The 22,107-nt window shown below is 42.1% G+C and overlaps 1 protein-coding gene across 1 annotated transcript in view; it reads left to right on the forward strand.

The window, feature by feature from the left end:
* Positions 1 to 2,737: 2,737 nt before the first annotated feature.
* ABI3BP (ABI family member 3 binding protein) overlaps positions 2,738 to 22,107 on the forward strand; it is a 317,415-nt gene continuing 298,045 nt past the window's right edge. Inside the window, exons 1-2 of the mRNA XM_078851501.1 lie at positions 2,738 to 3,077; positions 5,427 to 5,498. Coding sequence (XP_078707627.1) covers positions 2,738 to 3,077; positions 5,427 to 5,498 — 412 coding nt within the window. The remainder of the gene's footprint in view (positions 3,078 to 5,426; positions 5,499 to 22,107) is intronic.

Consider the following 22,107-nt stretch of genomic DNA (forward strand, 5'->3'; position numbering starts at 1 on the left):
CCATAAAGGTTAACTCAAATGTTCATTCAGCTTCTTTTGTTGCTGCTTAATATCTATGGGGGCCTGATCCTGCAGGCTTCTGAGCACCTCCTGTGATGTGTTGAGCAGTCTCAGCTCCTGCTAACCTTGTAAAACAAAAGATGCTCAGCACTGCATAGAATGAAGTCCATAGTAAGCAAGGCAACAAGGGCACACTGTTGACTCATATCCTTCTTCTCGTCCACTGTAATCCCCAGGTCCTTTTCTGCAGAACTGCCACTTAACCAGTCGGTCCACAGCCTGTAGCGGTGCATGGGATGTCCTAAGTGCAGGACTCTGCACTTGTCCTTGTTGAACCTCATCAGATTTCTTTTGGCCCAATCCTCTAATTTGTCTAGGTCACTCTGGACCTTTATCCCTGTCCTCCAGTGTATCTACCTCTCCCCCCAGCTTAGTGTCATCCACAAACTTGCTGAAAGTGCAATCCATCTCATCATCCAGACCATTAATGAAGATGTTGAACAAAACTGGCCTCAGAACTGACCGCTGGGGCACTCCGCTTGATACCAGCTGCCAACTAGACATCGAGCCGTTGATTACTGTCCATTGAGCCCGACAATCTAGCCAGCTTTCTGTCCACATTATAGTCTATTCATCCAATCCATACTACTTTAATTGCTGGCAAGAATACTGTGGGAGACTGTATCAAAAGCTTTGCTAAAGTCAAGGTATATCATGTCCACAATGTTCCATATTCACAGAGCCAATTATCTCATCATAGAAGGCAATCAGTTGGTCAGGCATAACTTTTCCTTGGTGAATCCATGTTGACTGTTCCTGATCACCTTCCTCTCCTCCAAGTGCTTCAAAATGGATTCCTTGAGGACCTGCGCCATGATTTTTCCAGAGACTGAGGTGAGGCTGACTGGTCTGTAATTCCCTGGATTTTCCTTCTTCCCTTTTTAAAAGCTGGGCACTATATTTGCCTTTTTCCAATCATCTGGGACCTCCACTGATCGCCACAAATTTTCAAAGATAATGGCCAATGGCTCTGCAGTCACATCAGTCAACTCCCTCAGCACCCTCGGATGCATTGCATCGAGCCTCAGGCACTTATGTATATCCAGTTTTTCTAAACAGTCCTTAACCTGTTCTGTTCTTTCACCACTGAGGGCTGCTCACCTCCTCCCACATACTGTGCTGCCCAGTGCAGCAGTCTGGGAGCTGACCTTGTCTGTGAAGACTGAGGCAAAAAAAGCATGGAATACTTCAGCTTTTTCCACATCCTCTGTCACTAGGTTGCCTCCCCATTCAATAAGGGTCTCACACTTTCCCTGACCTTCTCTTCGTTACTAACATACCTGTACAAACCCTTCTTGTTACCCTTCACATCCCTTACTAGCTGCAACTCCAGTTGTGCTTTGGCCTTCCTGATTACACCCCTGCATGCTCGAGCAATATTTTTATACTCCTCCCTAGTCATCTGTCCGAGTTTCCGCTTCTTGTAAACTCACCAAAACTTTTTGTGTTTAAGCTCACCGAAGATTTCTCTGATAAGCCAAGGTGTTCGCCTGCTATTCTTCTTTGAGTGCTTGTTCATATCAATTCCAATCAGGTGTGCGTGCATCGCATGCATGACAGCCGGAAGATTTTCCCCCTAGCAGTATCCGTAGGGTCGGCCTGGGTGCCCCCTGGAGTCATGCCTTCATGGCTCCCAATATAGGGCTCTGCTGAACCAAGCCCCCCTCAGTTCCTTCTTACCACCTGTGACAGCTAGTTGGAACTCCCCATTGCTCTTGCCTCGACAAGAGTGTGTTAGTAGTTTTTTTTCCTTCAGGGGGTCCCCCCCCAATGTTTTCCCCCAGCACCAGGTCATGCCTCGGTCTCTGGGCTTTAAACTGTGCTCGGACTGTGGCAGGTTGTTGCCGAAAAGTAACCCGCATACTTCGTGCTTGAAGTGTCTCAGCGGGGGGCATCTTAGAGATGGGTGCAAAATCTGTATAAGTTTTCGCCCCAGGACTCTTAAAGACAGGGAGTAGCGCCTCCGAGTGTTGCTTATGGAGGCAGCACTTTGACCTCTTTTAGAGCTGGATGCGATAGATCTGGCTTCGATTGTCCATGCGTGAGCCGGTGCTGAGAAGGACTCTGCTAGAGACCCTCGGCTCTGCCTACAGGCCCCAGACATCGATTAGGTACCAGTCGTATTCCCACTGTGCCACAAATGAAAAAGGCTGACAGAGAGCGCTCCCCGGCCAGGTCTAAAGACCAGTAGGCCGATAAGTCCCAGTCGGGCACCCATTCAGTGGGGTTTCCGTCTACACCTGCTCTGAGACAAATCCAGTTGAGTCTGGACCCGCACTGCTCACCGCTATGAAGACCTACAGCTCCCCTCCATGCCAGAGGCATTCTAGGTGGTTGTGGACCTTTTGGAGCTTACAGCGCCATCCTCACCTCCTCGGTGAGAGAGATCGCCAGCACCGGTTCCAGGCCTGGTACATTCCTTGGGCAAACCTGCAATGATATTGGCCATAAGACCACTATCCCCGTCGCATTGGTCTGCAGCACTGGTGGCCTGTGTGGGTGAACTGCTTTGGTCCCCCAGTTGGCACCGCTCTCAAGCACCAAGCGGCTCCGCTCCTCCATGGTCATCACAGTCTGAGACCTCAGAGTCGGAAGCAGAGTCGTTGCCCTCTAGTAGGAGCAGAAGATCCCGTTCCTGCCACGACCAACAACCCTACCCAGCACCCTGGCCAGACCAATGGTAGGCTCCTCAGCGGCCCGTCTGGACACCTATCTGAGCCTATCACCAGAGCCAGGGCTCCACAGCAGCATCGGTGGCCTCAGCTTCTTTTGGGCAGCTGCATACGCCCTCCACACTGGGCACCCCTATGGGGACCCACCCGCTGACGTCAACGGTCTCAGCTCCGACAGCAGAGTCGATGATCACAGCACCACTCATGCCACTGGCAACGGTTGCTGCACCACCTTCGGCATTGATACCAGCACAGATCGCGACGCGAACTGCATCCTTTGGGAGCGGTATCTGGATATGAACAGACAAGAACTCTTGAAGAAACGTGACAGCAAAGAAACTGAAGGTAGTTTCTGTCATGTGAATGGAAGGGGGAAGATGAGGAGAAACAGAGAATGAGGGAGCGAATCAGGCATTTTGCTGTGCTTCAGAAGTTCTATATTCAGCACTCCTCCAATTAGCTTTAAAACTGAAGTAGAGTTTAATCAGTTGAAGAGTCTATTCATAAAAATATTTTAAGGTTCTCCAAGATAGTAGAGCATTCTGGCCTGGTGGAGTTGGCTGTGTAGTACAACCCAAATGTAATAGAGCTATGGTTTGGAAGCTAAACTTGGGAAAATCCAGGCTTACATAGTGCACAGCAGAGAATAACTCAGTATGTCCAAGAGTTTGGCTGAACCCTAGTTTGTTCCCAGGGCTCAGACATCAGAACTGGTGTGAAATCTTCCAAATCTGTGCAGCTCTCTCGAAGTTATTACTTCGGCAAGGGATAACATATTTCCAACATATTAGAGAGGTGGTAGCAGGTTGTTCATAGTCTGGGAAGATGGACAAAGCTAGTGACTTAGTGAATCAAAATCTTGAAATGGGTTTCACATTGACTCTTGTTGTAAACTCTCAGATGAGAACTGGAAAATCAAATACTTGTCTAATCATTGTGAGCTAATAAACTTTGTCCAAGTGGCTTTGGCAAAGTTTTTCTTCCTCCTATGTTGTGAAGTGTACTCTGCAATGCTTGCCTGCCTGTTGCCCTCCTCCCCAGAAGTGGTTGCATGTCATTGGAGTAATAAATTTGTTGTTAGTAAATCATTTTGGAATCTAGAGATGAAAGGCCTGTAAATGTAAGGTTTTGTTGTTAATTGCCACAGCTTTCATAAACATTGGATTTTACAATTAAAACCATGATTAAATCTGCTGTTCGTATAGGCCATCTGAAACTTTAGACCTTCATCCCTCTCTCTAACGGCGAGCAGATGGGTGTGCAAGTTTTATGTGTTCTGAAGCACTGACAACTGAGATATTAATGTAGTCACCACTATTAAATCATCAGAATGTGTGTGCTCATTCCTCTGGTGCTGCTGGCCTGTGGATCGGGGACAAATACTCAGATTATTTGGAGAATTATCCCTGGAAAAATATTGCCAATCTTGGCAACTATGAATTTTCTTAATTTGAGATGAAAATGTGTCTTGAGGTACATGGATGAGTTATTTGTTTGTGGAATTAAAGCAGGAAAATGACTTGCACTACTTTTATGCATCTTGTGTGAGACTGTTTGGTTTTTTTTTCCCCCTTTTGAAAGTTTAATTAAGCCACACTGCCAGCAAACAGTTTTCACTCTGACTCACAGCCTTAGACGCGGTGTGCGTGGGAGAGGAATACTATGCAAAATGTGGATCGGAGGATAACACATTGTGGAGTTGTATCCCTCCCAATTGGTTTCCTTCCACAGCTGCCACTGAGCAGCCACAGTGAGAACCAGCCAGTGGCAATTTGACTGGCAGAATGATTCCAGCAGAAATGGAAAGGAGACGAGAGCAGAAGATGCTGTTGCTTTCCTACCAAATCTCTACCATCAGCATAGCTGGGTCCTTCCAAGAGTTTTTGGTTCCACCTCCAGGGCCTCCCACCAGAAAGAATGGTTCCCTTGATTTCAGTGGAAGTTTTGCCTGAGTAAGGACTAATTTAAAAATTAAGTAAAGGCTTCAAAATTTGGCCTAGTTATAAGGATTTGGTAATATTTATTTTCAAGATGAGGACCAGACCTTTTTGTGCATGTTTGTCCTACTGATGTACTGCATGAAGAACTACTTACAGGGTCAGCATTTATGATAAACATTCTATCACTTCATTTATATAAAAAAAAGTTATACACACATAGGAACTTCCAAAATATACTTGTACATCTGGCCATACTCCAGACTGCATTCCAGGTCCATCCCACTGTAGCAGTCCCCAGCTTTTACAAATGCTACACGCCCTTGCAAATTCGCACTTTGGGTCATATCTGTATTACTTTGTATTGCTTTCAAGACACTCAGATTCTAAACAGGTTCAAGATAGCCAGGGCTGACTCTATACTATTCACCCTATTTCACAAAGCAGGAGCCAGTTTTATATGTAAAACTGGAAGCTGTCATCACTGGCTAGTTTACTAGATAAACCAAGGATTGAACAGCCTTGAACACTGAACTAGGCACTGCTTTCTAGAGATAATGCCCTCCAGCTTGTGAGTGAAATACAATGGCAGATAGCATGGAGAAGCTTGCTTTAGTCTTTGTCACGCTGTTCCACTCCTTTGGAAGAATGGAGTCTGTAGACCTGTTAGTCTCACATGATTTATGAATATTAAATTCACTTCAAAAATTATGAGAAGCATTGCCTTTCCCAAATATAAATTTTATCTTTTTTACAGTAGACATGACCTTCAAAGAAATCGCACCAAATATTTCAAGATTCTTGGATGAAAAGTGCTTCAAAGTACAAGGTATGTATTATTTATTATTATTTAATTACTAGATGATCTAGATTCACTGTACATCTAATATTAAACAAGATCCCTTTGCCCTGCAGATAACATCACGTTTTGCCCTGAGTGTACAGATTCTGGAGCTTTTGTGCAAAACTATTTGAAAAGGCCAGTTTTAGTGCAAAAATTGGGGTATTGGGATATTTTATTTTAAAAAGTTACTTTTGCACTTGTGTAATTTTTGTGTAATCCCTGTTTTGTTTTGCTTCAGGCAAACTATGTATGAACTGTTACTTTAAGCATATGTATAGTGTAACACATTTTGTGTTGTCTCTTGAGTAATGAGAGGATGGTAATGAAAACTGAAAGACCTGAACGGTTACAATCAAAAACATTTTTATTCCATCTGCTACATACTTTGGAGATAGTGTAACTTTTGGGTTTGGGGCAAAAACTTATTCCCATTCAAGCGAAGGGGGCACTTTATATTGTGTTCCAATTGCTTACATTCTGTATGCAGTAGTGACTGGTGTCCCTGCTTCAAAATTATTTATAGCATTTTGAATCACATAAAGCCCACTGATCTTGATTCTACCCCAGTGCAGCCTGTTAAGCTGAAAAGTCTGTGGAAGATATTTTATAGGCCAAGGTGACTCATAATGGGAGGACAATGTGAATGATTTATTTCTCTCTTGTCCCTGCACACATTCATCATATCTCTGCATCATGGCCAAGGAAATAAATTTCTTTACGGAAGAATGTTAGTTAGGCCAAGAGTCACATCTTCACAAAGAATAAGCACCCTTAATAAAACCAAAAAAACCTGGTTGTCTTTCCCCATCTGACTGTGAGAGCTCCTCACTGCACTTGATAAATGTTAACTATGTTTTATTTTTAGTTTTACTCCAGCCTCTCTCTCAGTGCTGCCCCAGCTGAATGTCAGAACCTTTGAGTGGGGGGAGGGGGGAGAGAATGTATGTGGCTTAACTCTGCACCTGCTATCCATAGAGTGTGCCAGATTTAGTGCTCACTTATATTTCATGCAGTACCACTGACTTCAATGAGGCATCATGAAATGTGTCAGCTTTGAATTTTACTGTAAGGTTTCTTCATTGAAAGATGCTGCACTTACATCTCTGGAGACTCAGCTTTTCTGTTTATCCAGAGAATACGCACAGCACAGGCCAGCAGCTATGCAAATTTCTGTATGTTGCCCCAGCAACATACCTCATTCTGACACACAGGCTCCCATCTATGAAGGAGAGAGGAGTTCAACCTCCATCCTCTTCTTAGGTCCTGTCCTTGATGACTGTGCTGGAGACTGTATATTGAAACAAAACAAACAAAAGTTGCAGTTAATGGTAGTTGTGTTTGGTTTTTATTGTGTGGATGTTTGCCCACTGGAAATGGGACTTCAGATGCTTTCCATATAGGTCGCTGAACAGTCATCAGAGGGTAACAGTCTTTGGTCACTACTGACTTGAGTTGCAGTCCTACTTGGTGACCTTGAAGTGAACAGTTCCATTCCATTACTAGACGTCTGACTCAACTGGTTTTTTGCCCTTCCCATTTGTCTCCTAAACCTTTCCTGAAAGAGCTATACTATATTGATAAGGGTGGGTATATGAGGCTCAACAGGTGTTAAAATATCTATAAAACCCTTGTATATTGTTGCAACATTGAACACCTAAGTGTGGGTTGTGTTTTTGCATTAAATTCGATGTTACACATCACGTATTTTTAATCTGAGAGTGGCCAAAGTGGACGTTTTGGAAAAAATTTAATTTTTCTGAATTGCAGAATGCTCAAAACAAAATGGAAACCAAATGCGTATGTAAAATTGGGGGCGGGGAGGGGGGAATTTGGTTATTTGGTGTATATGTGTGTGTGTGTGTATACGCTTGTGCAATAGCTAGTGAAACCGCAGTCAATGGCATTAACAATTTTCCTTTCTGCAATTCTAGGAAGGTTAACAGATTTTATCTGGCTAACAGTGCTATATAATCTTGATCACGCACAATTTTTTGGAAGATTCTCTAGGTGACAGAAGAATCCCCAATGACTAAAAAAATATCTTGAGGATGCTCTCTAGTGTCAATCTAGTGTAGAAAGCTAAATTTAATTAGGGAAAACTTGGCTTTCTGATGGTAATTAGGAAATATAATCAAAAGTCAAATGACAATAGAGTGACAAAAAAGGCACAGAAAATTTTATTATAGATCACTGTTGATAAAAGAATAAGAAAGTAAAAGTTGTGATATTGAATGAGATGGGTCAGAGGGATTAAGCTGTACACAATTTTTGGCTAAGAACTATTTGGGACTGTAGTAGAAACCAGTGATTGGGAAGTGGTGAGAAAGAGAAGCAAAGGGGGCCATTCCCTGCATAATAAGTAGATCTTTTGAATATAATTGAAGGAAAGTTTGACTATATTGCTTTGATGTTGGTTATATGGTATGACATGATATGTGTGACAGAAAGTTGCACAGAAATCTATCACTTGATAAATATCAGAATTATCAGTCATTAGTGGTCCATCATTGATGTCTCTCCGCAGCTATGTGTTGCTGCTGCTGTAAACTAAAGACAGACATCCCTTTTCCTTTGCAACATAAAACCCCACCATCATTACCTGCTGTGTTGCATCCTACCACCAAACATAAAGCAGAAGTTTTTTATCCTGTCTTTGTGTGTGGTAATAAACTCCAGACTTCAGATCTGAAGTTACATCTGTAGCATCCACACTTTCCACCCTATGTGCCTTGCTCCTACCCATTCCTCAACACAATATAGGCACTCACTGAGCCAAATTTGCAAGAAGTCAGTAAGCATTTTGATGGAAATCGTTTTGTAGAGGGTGTATGTTTGGAAGGAGTGCTGCAGTGCAGACCTTGGGGGAACAGAGCAGGAGTCACTCCTATCATTCTCCTCCAACTAATTATCTGAAATACTGACAGTCCAGGCTGTTAAGAGGGAGGAAACCAGCCTTCATCCTAGGCTCTGATCTCTTCAATAACAATATTCAGGACTTGCACAGTGCTACACAGGTTCAAGGGGGAAAAATCCCTTACTAGGTTGACCCTTAAGAATTGAATGAAATGTGGTTTGCCTGTTACTGCCATGATTCAGCAAGGAGGAGCCTGCAGAGACTGAACCCTCCAACTAAATATACAGTGTTCTGGGAACCTCAGAAATCATCTCTGAACTCACACCAGTGCAATCCAATGCTGCTGTACCAGGAATTGGCATGAGCATACTGCTAATTGGTGCATTTAGATGGAACTAAAGGAAACGTTTCACTCAGCATGTAGTCAGCCTGTGGGATTCACTGCAGCAGGAGGTCATGGAATACAGTGCTGGATGCGGATGAATAACTTTAGAGCAATAACAAGATTGTTAGGTATGTATGCCAAGATAGGGGCAATCATGTCTAAAGTTTCAGAACATAAGATGATGACCACAGGGACCAAGGAGTACATACGAAACGCTGCCATCTATCTGCCCCACAGCAAAATATTGTCCGTGTGTACTATGGATACCACTTAAGCATGGCATAACAGAATTACAAAGGGTATGCATATCTCTTAAGCCAAAAAAACCAAACAAACCACATAGTATGTCTAAAAAACAGGGCCAAACGAACATCCTTCAGAAAATGGAAATCCAGCCCTCTGAGGCCAATAGAAAGGAGCATAAACTATGGCAGGTTACATGTAAGGTGGAAATTAGGAGTGCTAAGAAGGAATTTGAAGAGCAAATAGCCAAAGATGCAAAAGCAAATATCAGTTCTATCAGAAACAGGAAGCCTGTGAGAGACTTAGTTGGTCTACTGGATACAGTAGAGTCTAGGAACAATTAAGGAGGTTTTAGAACTCTTGAAGGTATGTCTACATGGCAGTTACATGCCCAGGGCTGGCCTGTGCCAGCTGACTCTGGCGCACCAGGCTCGGGTGAAGGGGCTATTTAATTGTGGTCTAGATGTTTGGGCTCAGGCTGGAGCCCAGGCTTTGGGATCCTGTGGGGGGGAGGAGGGTCCCCTTGGAATTAATCCAAGAATTCTCAAGGCTCTTAAAAATAAAGAGTAGAATTTTCAAAAGCACTCAGTCCCATTGACTTTTGGTGTCTCCATTCCTTGGCACAGCATCCTGGAACTTAGGCTTGTAAGTCATTTAGATATTTGGGAAATTCTAACCACACTGGCTAATGTGCTAACAAAAGTATGCATGCTATCATTCAAATCAGAGGATAATACTGGTTTGACTTACCTTTTAAAAAGGTGCTAGGGTTGATCCTAGAAATTACAGACCAGAAAGTCTATCTTTGCTCTCAAGGCAAAAAATGAAATGCTGATAGATTTTGGATGCCAGCAGTAATAATGGGACTTCTTTTCCTCCTTTCCTTTGTTTTGGCCATTCCCCAATTACACTTCCCTTCTAGTATGCCAACTCTTCTGTATTTTTCACTCTTATCCACTCTTTCTCCATTTCATTCTGTTTCTGACTCCCACCACTGACCTTGAGGGTCTGGAATTCAGTTTGGGAGCAAGACAATGGAATTGCCATTGTCCACTATTTGTATGACACAGTAGGCACATCCTACCCTATGTGTGTCCAAAGAGCCTGTCATAAATATAAAGGGAAGGGTAACCACCTTTCTGTATACAGTGCTATAAAATCTCTCCTGGCCAGAGGCAACATCCTGTTACCAGTAAGAAGCTCAGCTAACCTGGCTGGGACTTGACCCAAAGGACCAATAAGGGGACAAGATACTTTCAAATCTTGGGGGGTGGGGGCCCGAAGGTGTGCTCTTTGTGCTCTTTGTTTTACGTGGTGGTTCTCTCTTGGGACTGAGAGAGGCCAGACAGAAATCCATCTTCTCTAACCCATCCTGATCCAAGTCTCCAATATTGCAACCAGTATAGGTAAGCCAGGCAAGGCAGATTAGTTTATCTTTTGTTTTATGTGAATTTTCCCTGTGTTAAGAGGGAGGTTTATTCCTGTTTTCTGTAACTTTAAGGTTTTGCCCAGAGGGGGATCCTCTGTGTTTTGAATCTGAATACTCTGTAAAATATTTTCCATCCTGATTTTACAGAGATGATTTTTACCTTTCTTTTTTTTTTTTTAAATAAAATCCTTCTTTTAAGAACCTGACTGATTTTTTCCATTGTTCCAAGATCCAGGGGTTTGGGTCTTTGATGATTTTGTAACAAATTGGTTAGGATATTATTCTCAAGCCTCCCCAGGAAAGGAGGTGTGTAAGGCATGGGGGGATATTTTTTGGGGAAGTCTTCTCTAAGTGGTCTCTTTCCTTGTTCTTTGTTTAAAACGCTTGGTGGTGGCAGCATACTGTTCAAGGACAAGGCAAAGTTTGTACCTGGGGGAAGTTTTTAACCTAAGCTGGTAAGAATAAGCGTAGGGGATCTTTCATGCAGGTCCCCACATCTGTACCCTAGAGTTCAGAGTGGGGAAGGAACCCTGACAGAGCTGATTATCCTACAACATTGTTAAAAGCAGACCCTTACATCCTTCATATTATAATAGGGCAGATATACACACACAGAAATAAGTGGAAGTGAGGGGAAGATGAGAATAAGGAAGTGCTCACAGAAGGAGTGAATTAAGTGGGTTGTTTTTTTTTAAAGCAGTACATCTGAGTCAATATTTTTGGCATCTCTCTTTTCCTGAAGGCTTTCAGAAGATCCTGTGACAGATTTACAAGAAAGATAAGGAGTCCAATAACTGAGTCACCCACAAAAGAACCATGATTATAATTAACATTTATGTAGTGCATTTTGTCTCAAAAGTTCCCAAGGCTCTGAACAAACAATAGACACAGCATCACTGAAGTGCAGCCATCTCGGAGGTTGGGGGACACACAGCATTCTTAATAACAGTGAAGGGAAGAAAATTTGAGGCAAAGAAATGGGAAGAAAGAAAGTGTCAAGAAATTGTCAACATTCACACAGAGAAGAAAGGATCTCAGTTTTTATGCATCCATTTACAATCCCCCTTCCTGCCTCAAACATTATGGAACATACAGAACTATTCCCTTTATCTAACTCAGAACAATGAAGAGCTGAGGCAGCTCCTAGAATTTGGTTTGCTGGACTATCGAGAGATGATGGATGAATTAGTTTAGATAATATGAGAACTATCTTGAACTTTAGCCCAAATCTCAGTTTATATTTGAAAAAAGTGTAATTCCTCCCCAGAACCCCCATTTTCACAGCACTTACTGGTTTGAAAAATGTCAGCATGAGAGAGAGAATGAGTCTTTACTAGAGATACTTTGTTCTGCACCCAAATTAGGCACTAATGAGGTAAGCAGGTGAATTTTTAAGTACTTAGCTATTATTCAGGTAACATGGTCTCAGGGTTAGGACAGAGGAGTGGGGGTCAGGAGATCTTAATTTGACTCACTGCATGACTTTGACCTGTCTGTGACTTTCCTCATCTGAAATACTTATTCTGCCTTGGTAATGCACTTTCTAGACCTTCGTTTAATGCCATCACAGTGCAAAACTATTATTATCTAAACCTTCCAAGGTTAACTTCTTGCTTCTGATACAGTAGTAGGAGTTTACAGATGGATAACATGAAGTTTGTGGAGATGAGGGAAAATCTAAGGCACTTTGGTTTGGATAATGTTGCACCTGAATGGTTAAAAAGTCCAGTTCTTCTGTTTCTGTGAATTGAATCATATGCTGATTTTCCTGAAGTACATAACCATATAGGGTACATGTTGTTTGCAGAACATAGAGCTGCATAAAGAAAAGGAGTACTTGTGGCACCTTAGAGACTAACCAATTTATTTGAGCATAAGCTTTCGTGAGCTACAGCTCACTTCATCGGATGCATACTGTGGAAAGTACAGAAGATCTTTTAATACACACAAACCATGAAAAAATGGGTGTTTATCACGACAAAAGGTGTTCTCTCCCCCCACCCCGCTCTCCTGCTGGTAATAGCTTATCTAAAGTGATCACTCTCCTTACAATGTGTATGATAATCAAGGTGGGCCATTTCCAGCACAAATCCAGGGTTTAACAAGAACGTCGGGGGGGGGGGGAGAAGAGGAGAAAACAAGGGGAAATAGGTTACCTTGCATAATGACTCAGTCACTCCCAGTCTCTATTCAAGCCTAAGTTAATTGTATCCAATTTGCAAATGAATTCCAATTCAACAGTCTCTCGCTGGAGTCTGGTTTTGAAGTTTTTCTGTTGTAATATCGCAACTTTCATGTCTGTAATCGCGTGACCAGAGAGATTGAAGTGTTCTCCGACTGGTTTATGAATGTTATCATTCTTGACATCTGATTTATGTCCATTTATTCTTTTACATAGAGACTGTCCAGTTTGACCAATGTACATGGCAGAGGGGCATTGCTGGCACATGATGGCATATATCACATTGGTAGATGTGCAGGTGAACGAGCCTCTGATAGTGTGGCTGATGTTATTAGGCCCTGTGATGGTGTCCCCTGAATAGATATGTGTGCACAGTTGGCAACGGGCTTTGTTGCAAGGATAGGTTCCTGGGTTAACGGTTCTGTTGTGTGGTATGTGGTTGCTGGTGAGTATTTGCTTCAGGTTGGGGGGCTGTCTGTAGGCAAGGACTGGCCTGTCTCCCAAGATTTGTGAGAGTGTTGAGTCATCCTTCAGGATAGGTTGTAGATCCTTAATAATGCGTTGGAGGGGTTTTAGTTGGGGGCTGAAGGTGACGGCTAGTGGCGTTCTGTTATTTTCTTTGTTAGGCCTGTCCCGTAGTAGGTGACTTCTGGGAACTCTTCCGGCTCTATCAATCTGTTTCTTCACTTCCGCAGGTGGGTATTGTAGTTGTAAGAATGCTTGATAGAGATCTTGTAGGTGTTTGTCTCTGTCTGAGGGGTTGGAGCAAATGTGGTTGTATCGCAGAGCTTGGCTGTAGACAATGGATCGTGTGGTGTGGTCAGGGTGAAAGCTGGAGGCATGTAGGTAGGAATAGCGGTCAGTAGGTTTCCGGTATAGGGTGGTGTCAGGAACAGTATCCCCGATAATAACGGTGGCTGAACTTTGTGACTTTGTCCTTACCCGTAACTATTTTACATTTGGGGACAATGTATACCTTCAAATCAGTGGCACTGCTATGGGTACCTGCATGGCCCCACAGTATGCCAACATTTTTATGGCTGACTTAGAACAATGCTTCCTCAGCTCTGTCCCCTAACGCCCCTACTCCACTTGCGCTATATTGATGACATCTTCATCATCTGGACCCATGGAAAAGAAGCCCTTGAGGAACTCCACCCTGATTTCAACAATTTCCAACCCACCATCAACCTCAGCCTGGTCCAGTCCACACAAGAGATCCACTTCCTGGACACTACAGTGCTAATAAACGATGGTCACATAAACACCACCCTATACTGGAAACCTACTGACCGCTATTCCTACCTACATGCCAAATGACAAATGACAGCAGAATCTGGCCCAAAATCATGCTAAGTTGGACAAGATCTTAGAGTCAGAAAAATGTTGAGATCAATAAGGTAAAATAATGTTCTGGGTAATGTAAAAATTTAATTTTACATTTGCAGTTCACCTTCTTCGGACAAAGCTGTGTAATAGTATGTCTCACTGTCTGGTTTTCCAGGGCAGTTTTAATGGAATTTTGACATCTGTGTGATTTCTTTGCATGAAGTGTAAGTGATCACAGGTTGATATTTTGTAAGCCTGAGAGACTGAAAGACCCTATAACAAAAAACAGAAGTCTATTGCAGTCGGAGTCGGATATCATTATTTTAAAGCTAATTTTCCTTACTTTTCCAGTGGGAGGGTATGATGTCATTCTGTCTCCTCCCACTGTAAACTAAGCTGCTGTCAAAGTTTGCTGCCTCTGCCACTGAGAGAACAGTTCACTTAACTGCAGCTGCAGTACCTTGTTCTGTGATACCCATCAGCATCATTCACTGTGCGAATTTGGGTTTGTAACCATGATATCAAGACTGGTCTTTCTACTTTTCTGTGGACATATTGCACTAAACCTGGGAAATGCTCAGAAATTGCCAAGAGGCAAGTAGCTATGACAACTTTGTGTTTTTTTGGAAAATGTCTGTGTTTTTGCAATACAAATTTGCTTTCAGTATGTAAGGAAGTATTAAATACTCTCTGAAAGAGAAATGTAACAGAAGGGCAGCCTGCAGGGCAAAATCCAGGTACAAGAGATAGTTGTTTAAAACTCTTAAGCTTAACTTAAGCAAAGACATAAACATTTTCATTGTAGCTTGTGAATCCAGTATGAATTGCCATGCAACAAAGAGAACTAATTCTAGTGCTTTTATGATGGTTTAGACAATATTGTGTAAGTTTGTTGGTAGTAAGATCTTCAAGGAAATGGGGTTGAGTGCACCCCAAGTTGTTGTCAGGGGATTTCAATCCTGTTTTGGAACAAATGTTCTATGCTTTTCAATTATATCCATCCTTATTAGTATTGCAGTTCACCTCTGCAAGTCCATATGTATTCTTTCAAGAGAAAAATGGGATTTATTAAGAGACTGCATTTCAAAACTCTGCACTCCACATGAAAAAAACCCATGTCATGTGAATATTTGTTTAAATATTCCCCTCTGCTGGAGTTTGGAAGTAGTTTTGCAAAATTGGAAGAGACACTCCCCTTTTCCTTGTTAATTTGATCTGTGTGACATTGGCATTTTGTGAGTATTTTATTGCTGCAAGAACAACAGATGTAGTGTAAAATTAAACTCATATTTCTAAATCTGGATTATGAAGTACTTCGTAGCACCTTGGAACTAGAGTAGCACTTCACTTCACAACTGTTCGTGTGCTGCATAAACTGCTGTCCCCTTTGTAGAAATGCCTATATAAGTCCAGTCTGTGCTTTGTAGATGCATTTTATATCTGCAGACTGCTGCAGTCAGCAAAGTTTACAGGAGAAGCTGTAACCTTTTTTTTTTATTATTATTTAGTTGCTTAGAGCCATGTTATGCCACAAAGCAGGGTCCTTGAGGACATCCTGCAGTATGACATACCTTAAGTGGGGGATTAAAGGGGTGCTGAGGAGAGGAAGATGCAACTGTTATCCCAAGATAAAAACATCTCAGGAATTTTTTGTCTAGATGTTCGCTGTGAAAATGCCTTGCTTTTTGGATCCCCCAAGCCCACAGGAATTGAAGAGTGTTTGTTGCAAGTGTGTTTCTGCAGAATAATAATAGTGAAGCAACACATAAACTGTGTTCTCTCTCTCTCTCACACACACACACACTGTCTCTCTCTCTCTCTCCACCTCTTCTGGGTAAGTTTACACTAGAACTTTTGTGTCCTTACAACAATAAGAAGTAATTACTATCCGCAGACATAGGGTATTAGTATGCCAAGATTATACAGTACTTCCAAGTATGTACTGTCTGCTTTTGGAGGATGGAGCTTTTCCAATGCCCACATTATGCAGATAGTATTATTTAACTTTCTGCTCACTTTGATGGGATGATAACCATGATTATGTTTAACTGTCAAGTTCTGGGAAAACTTAGAGCTTCACTTTTCATGCTGCAATCACAGGAGGTGATCTCTGGACACATTCTTGCTTTGCTAATGTAGTAAAGTAAAAAACAGAGTTCCACTTGTCATTTGCACTAAAGCTGAAGGTGGAAATGCCAGGTTCATGTTGTTTAATTGACTTTTGAAAGGACTCTCCCTTTGCAAATGTATGAACATAAACAGTTTCTGACCCTTGCAGATATAATTTCAGATGATTATTTTTATTGGGTTGGATACACTGTACATTGGTTCCCAGGTTGTTTATCGAGGAATACTCAAAGATGTCTTTGTTAGAGCATTCCTGTTTGACTAGAACTATGTATGTTTCCATAAATGAGCAGTATGATGTTTAGCTTTTAAGCACTTCTAAAGTAACAGAGGTGTGGGGGCGTTCTGTCTCATTATTAGGGTGGTCTACTCTGTCTTGTAAAATCACTCCATGAAGTACAAATGTAAACTTTTTTCTATGTTGTTCAGTCTCAGTCACACACAGCACACTTAAGTGACTCTCCAGAGTCACTCCTACTGTACAGAGTACAGTAGAGTCAGTTCTGTATTACCTGAGAGAGGCTCCAGACAAATTCATTTTCTCGGAGTGGAGTAGTCTGTAATAGATTCACTGTATAAACCTTTTAATTCTTACTGCTGCTGTGGAACCCCAGTTCTTGAATCTCCTCTCCAGGAGGTGAAATGGATGTACTGATCCCTGGCCTCATGCAATGGGATTTCCTTTCAATGGTCCAAGGAGGAAAGACAATTTTGCCGCAGTAGGGAAGGCGGCCAATAAACCCTTTGGATGTCAGTGATTTGCGGAGCCTCTCTTTGGAAAGACTGTCATATTCAAGTATGCCTTTCGTGAGACTGGAACACACCTGGCTCCCTCTTCCAGGATGTTTGTGTGCTGCCACCACCACAGGCACGTATCTGACTCAAATGATGAGAAATGTCTGTGAATGTTTTCTTTTTCTGTGCCATTCCTGAGTTGTCCGACTAGCAAACACTTGCTTGAAGCATTTCATCTCTGAAAGATAGTGCAATGCTGGAGGAATGCATTGGAAACCTAAATAATTATATACAGAATATGACATTAAAAGAACTTCAAGGTTGCAGAGTCAAGAGCTCAAAATAAGAAAAAGCCAGAGGTGAGGTTGTTAATTCTGCCCCCGTGTGCACACACACTATAACAGTGGCTCTCAACCTTTCCAGGCGGCTGTGCCCCTTTCAGGAGTCTGACTTGTCTTGCCTACCCCCAAAGTTTCATCTCACTTAAATACTAGTTGCTTACAACATCAGACATAAAAATACAAAAAAGTGTCACAGCACACTGTTACTGACAAATTGCTTACGTTCTCATTTTTACCATATACTTATACATCAAGTGGAATATAAATATTGCACTTACATTTCAGGGTATAGTATACAGAGCAGTATAAGCAAGTCATTGAATGAAATTTGAGTTTGTACTGACTTTACTAGTGCTTTTTATGTAGCCTGTTGTAAAACCAGAGGAGTTGATGTGCCCCCTGGAAGACCTCTGAGTATCCGCAGGGGTACATGTACAACTAGTTGAGAACCACTGTATTATAATACAGTCTTGCCCAGCATCCCGTAGGAGTTTTTGAAGTTTTTTTGTTCAAAAACAGACTCCAACATGAAACTGCAGAACTGGAATTAATTTGCAAACTGGACACCATCACATTAGGCCTGAATAAAAACTGCAAGTGGTTGGGTCATTACAAAACCTAAACCTAATTTCCCCCTACTTTTACTCACACCCTCTCGTCAACTGTTTGAAATGGGCCACTCTCATTACCACTACAAAAGTTATTTTTCCTCCCTTGGTATCCTACTGTTAATTGAATTGTCTCGTTAGACTGACCTCCCACTTGGTAAGGCAACTCCCATCTTTTCATATATTTATACCTGCTTCTGTATTTTCCACTCCATGTATCTGATGAAGTGGGTTCTAGCCCACAAAAGCTTATGCCCAAATGAATTAGTTAGTCTCTAAGGTGCCACAAGGACTCCTCGTTGTTGTTGTTTTGTTGATTTTTCTGCTGTACAGTTGAGCCAAATTCAGAAGTTCTCTGTGACCTCACATTTTCCCCCTCACACAAATATTCTGATGTGGAGACCTCCCATCACTCTTACACTTCTGTGCAATGCCATCATATCTGACCTAATGGGTGTGGAAGTGTGGTTTGGGGAAATCCAGCTAAATAGATGAGAAAAGAGGAATGGCTTCACATGAGGGCTACCTGAGTTAAATTAAGGAAAGCGTACAACGTATGTGGCTGTATATAACAGAAACATTTTCTGTTCTGTGGATAGTGACAGAATGAAAAAGAAGACATGGCACAAAAGAATAGTTTAATAAACAGAGCAGAGTGAATCTGAGCAAAATAAAAAATCTATCCTAATGGATCAGGACTAAACAAGTTAAGAGACAGGAGACAAAGTTTCAGGGCACAATCCACAAGATTGTATCTCCTTGAAAACCACATTTCTCTGGCTCCCTATTCTCTTAGGAAGTGATCCAAATGCTTTTGAAGTTAATGGGCTTTGCAGCAGGCCCATAGTGTTGGTAAAAAGCATTTTATTGTTTTACTTTTCTGGATGGACTTTCGGTGGACAGCACAGATGTGCATAGAAATCAATTCTCTTGAGCACCACGGGCGCTGTGTTTAACAGACACTGCCAAGATGTTGCCTGCAGAGTGCAGCGGAAGGCAGTCTGGTTAGAAGTTGGAACCCCATAGTCAGGGAAATTCAGGTCAGCTTTTCCTTATCCTTTTACTTTCCCAGATGACTGTAACCAGACAGTAAATACAAACCTGGCATCAGATGACCATCATACTTATTCTTCCTCCTTCTACTCTTTCCTATAATCTCACTTTCTCTGGCTGTTTCCATGTATCCTCCTATGTTTTCTTTTATTGGAGCTGAAAGGAATCTGAAGTTACTCAGTTTTATAAACTAGAATGACCTTATGGTTGCGTTTAAACCAGAGCAGGACAAAATTTGCTTTGGGTTACTGAGTTTCTGACTGAAGGGTATACACCTGCATTCTTGGTGCTTGAATGGTAATCACTTCTGACAAAATGCTGGCCTGTCCTTACTTTGCGGGGAGGGCACAAGACAGCCTGTTTTATTCTCCTTGCTAGTGCTACCTACACAGGAACAGGGTAAGATATAGACTTAATACTCCCTTATGCGGTAGGTTGACAGGCTTGTCGAGGACACCTGGTTCAATAATTTTCTATGCATGTTACTGTCAACAGAGGGAGCTGATAGGAGAAGTATAGTTGTACTGCAATGGAAGAGGGTATGCAGATGTCACCCTTAAAAGCATGACCGTCGCCTCAGTATTTGCAGTGTTGGAAATAGTTGCAGTTGTAAGAAAAGAGTACTATAAGGGAATAGTGCACATACTGAAGTAATCTTATTTATTTTTACAAGGCAGCTTTTGGAGAGTGATCACTGTATTTACAGTATTCTTCCCCACTTCTTACATTCTGCTTTTTAAAAGAGCACGAGGTTAGTTTTCCCCATTCTAAATTTGTTGGCTGTGTTACGTTTTGTAATACTTGTTCCTAACCACAGGTTAAACCTCAGCATGTGTTTAAGTTTTTGTGTCAAACAATTAGAACAATGGAGATTTATTATGGTGTATTCTGTGATTGTCAAAACAGAATAGCCAACTGTTAGTCCCAAAACATTTGTGGGGCCCCAACAGCATTCCTTTGATAGCTACAGGATAAAAGGTCAGAAACTGTCATGAAGGAGAAAAAATATCCTCCTGGACGTTATTTATTTGAACAAATAATGAAAATGCCATTTCAAAGTAGCGCCTCCTCCCCCCAAAAAGAGGAAATTACCAAATGGGTTACAGGTTAATTTTCCATATTTTACAGAAGTACTTTCAAAAGATTGTTTTTAAAAATAGACAGATTATTTAAGCTTTAACACCCTTTATAATAAAGAAGAGGCAATTCAGACTAGGTTGGTTCCTTTTCTTTTTTTTAAATATCTGCAAGGAAAAATGTTATGGAAAATAAACTTGTGTGAAATAATTCCCCTATGTTAATGCTACAGAAATGGCACTATGATTCTATAAGAAATCCCCTTAAAATCCTTTATTCCAAAGAAAGTATAACCAAATTGCTAGGAATTTTCAGTCAACAAATGTGTCAAGTCACATTCACTGCCTCCTGTATTGTCTTTAAAGAACCTTCTCTGCCCCAACAACTCAGGCAATTTTACAGCTTATTTTACCAAAACTTACTTAATCAGCTAGTCAAGTATGGCATAAAATCATAGCATAAAAAACCCAATATTGAACACCAGGCTTCCCAGGTCAAGGGTAATCTGGTATTCCCAAATCCCATTTTTACATAACATCGGCTATACTCCTTCAATCTGATGCACATGGGTAGATCCATTAAAGATCTGTCCATACAGTTCAAATTTCTGGATCAATAGCATAATAATTAAATATCTGTAAAATGATCTGAATATTGTATAACCTTGAGATATTATCTGTCTTGTTTAATTTTCAGATTAGCAATAAATATCTTTCTGTACATTATTCTTTAATCTTTAGCCACCTATCTTTTTTGTGTCTCTAAAATATATTTTCTTTGGGGCTTTGTACAATATAGAAATTGAAATCACATCTTTACAGTGTACCTATTACAGTGTGTGTTTAGTGAAATATGTTTGTTTTACATTGTTGTGAATATAGTGTTGGTGAAAATGACTAAGAGCACTGGCATGATTGAAGCTTTATGTGACGAGGGGATGGACCAGCTTTCCCTTCACAGATGTCCTAAACCACACAAATCTGGACTGGTGGTACTTATGCTAAATCAGCCCTGTGCCTTACCAACTGAGCAACATCGTTACTCAGGCAGAAATGTGGAATGGGTTTATGATGTGCAAAGTTTGAACCACCAAACACATTTTCACTGCTGATGCGCTAAGTCACAATTTTAAGTTTGGTCACTAAGCCCTGGTCTACACTAGGACGTTAGGTCGAATTTAGCAGCGTTAAATCGATGTAAACCTGCACCCGTCCACACAATGAAGCCCTTTATTTCGACTTAAAGGGCTCTTAAAATCAATTTCCTTACTCCACCCCTGACAAGTGGATTAGTGCTTAAATCGACGTTGCTGGCTCGAATTTGGGGTACTGTGGACACAATTCGATGGTATTGGCCTCCGGGAGCTATCCCAGAGTGCTCCATTATGACCGCTCTGGACAGCACTCTCAACTCAGATGCACTGGCCAGGTAGACAGGAAAAGAACCGCGAACTTTTGAATCTCATTTCCTGTTTGGCCAGCGTGGCAAGCTGCAGGTGACCATGCAGAGCTCATCAGCACAGGTGACCATGATGGAGTCCCAGAATCGCAAAAGAGCTCCAGCATGGACCGAACGGGAGGTACGGGATCTGATCGCTGTTTGGGGAGAGGAATCCGTGCTATCAGAACTCCGTTCCAGTTTTCGAAATGCCAAAACCTTTGTGAAAATCTCCCAGGGCATGAAGGACAGAGGCCATAACAGGGACCCGAAGCAGTGCCGCTTGAAACTGAAGGAGCTGAGGCAAGCCTACCAGAAAACCAGAGAGGCGAACAGCCGCTCCGGGTCAGAGCCCCAAACATGCCACTTCTATGATGAGCTGCATGCCATTTTAGGGGGTTCAGCCACCACTACCCCAGCCGTGTTGTTTGACTCCTTCAATGGAGATGGAGGCAATACGGAAGCAGGTTTTGGGGACGAAGAAGATGATGATGATGAGGAGGTTGTAGATAGCTCACAGCAAGCAAGCGGAGAAACCGGTTTTCCCGACAGCCAGGAACTCACCCTAGACCTGGAGCCAGTACCCCCCGAACCCACCCAAGGCTGCCTCCTGGACCCAGCAGGCGGAGAAGGGACCACTGTGTTTATCTCTCTGTGTTATCCTCAGGAGAGTGAGATATAATTCATGGTCACCTGGTTGAAATAGAGTGCTTTTCTTCAGGGAACACTCAGAGGAGCCCATTCCTGCTGGGCTGTTTGCCTGTGGCTAAACAGAAATGTTCCCCGCTGTTAGC

This window comes from Lepidochelys kempii, chromosome 1 (genome assembly GCF_965140285.1).
Source record: "Lepidochelys kempii isolate rLepKem1 chromosome 1, rLepKem1.hap1, whole genome shotgun sequence".
Lineage (NCBI taxonomy): Eukaryota > Metazoa > Chordata > Testudines > Cheloniidae > Lepidochelys > Lepidochelys kempii.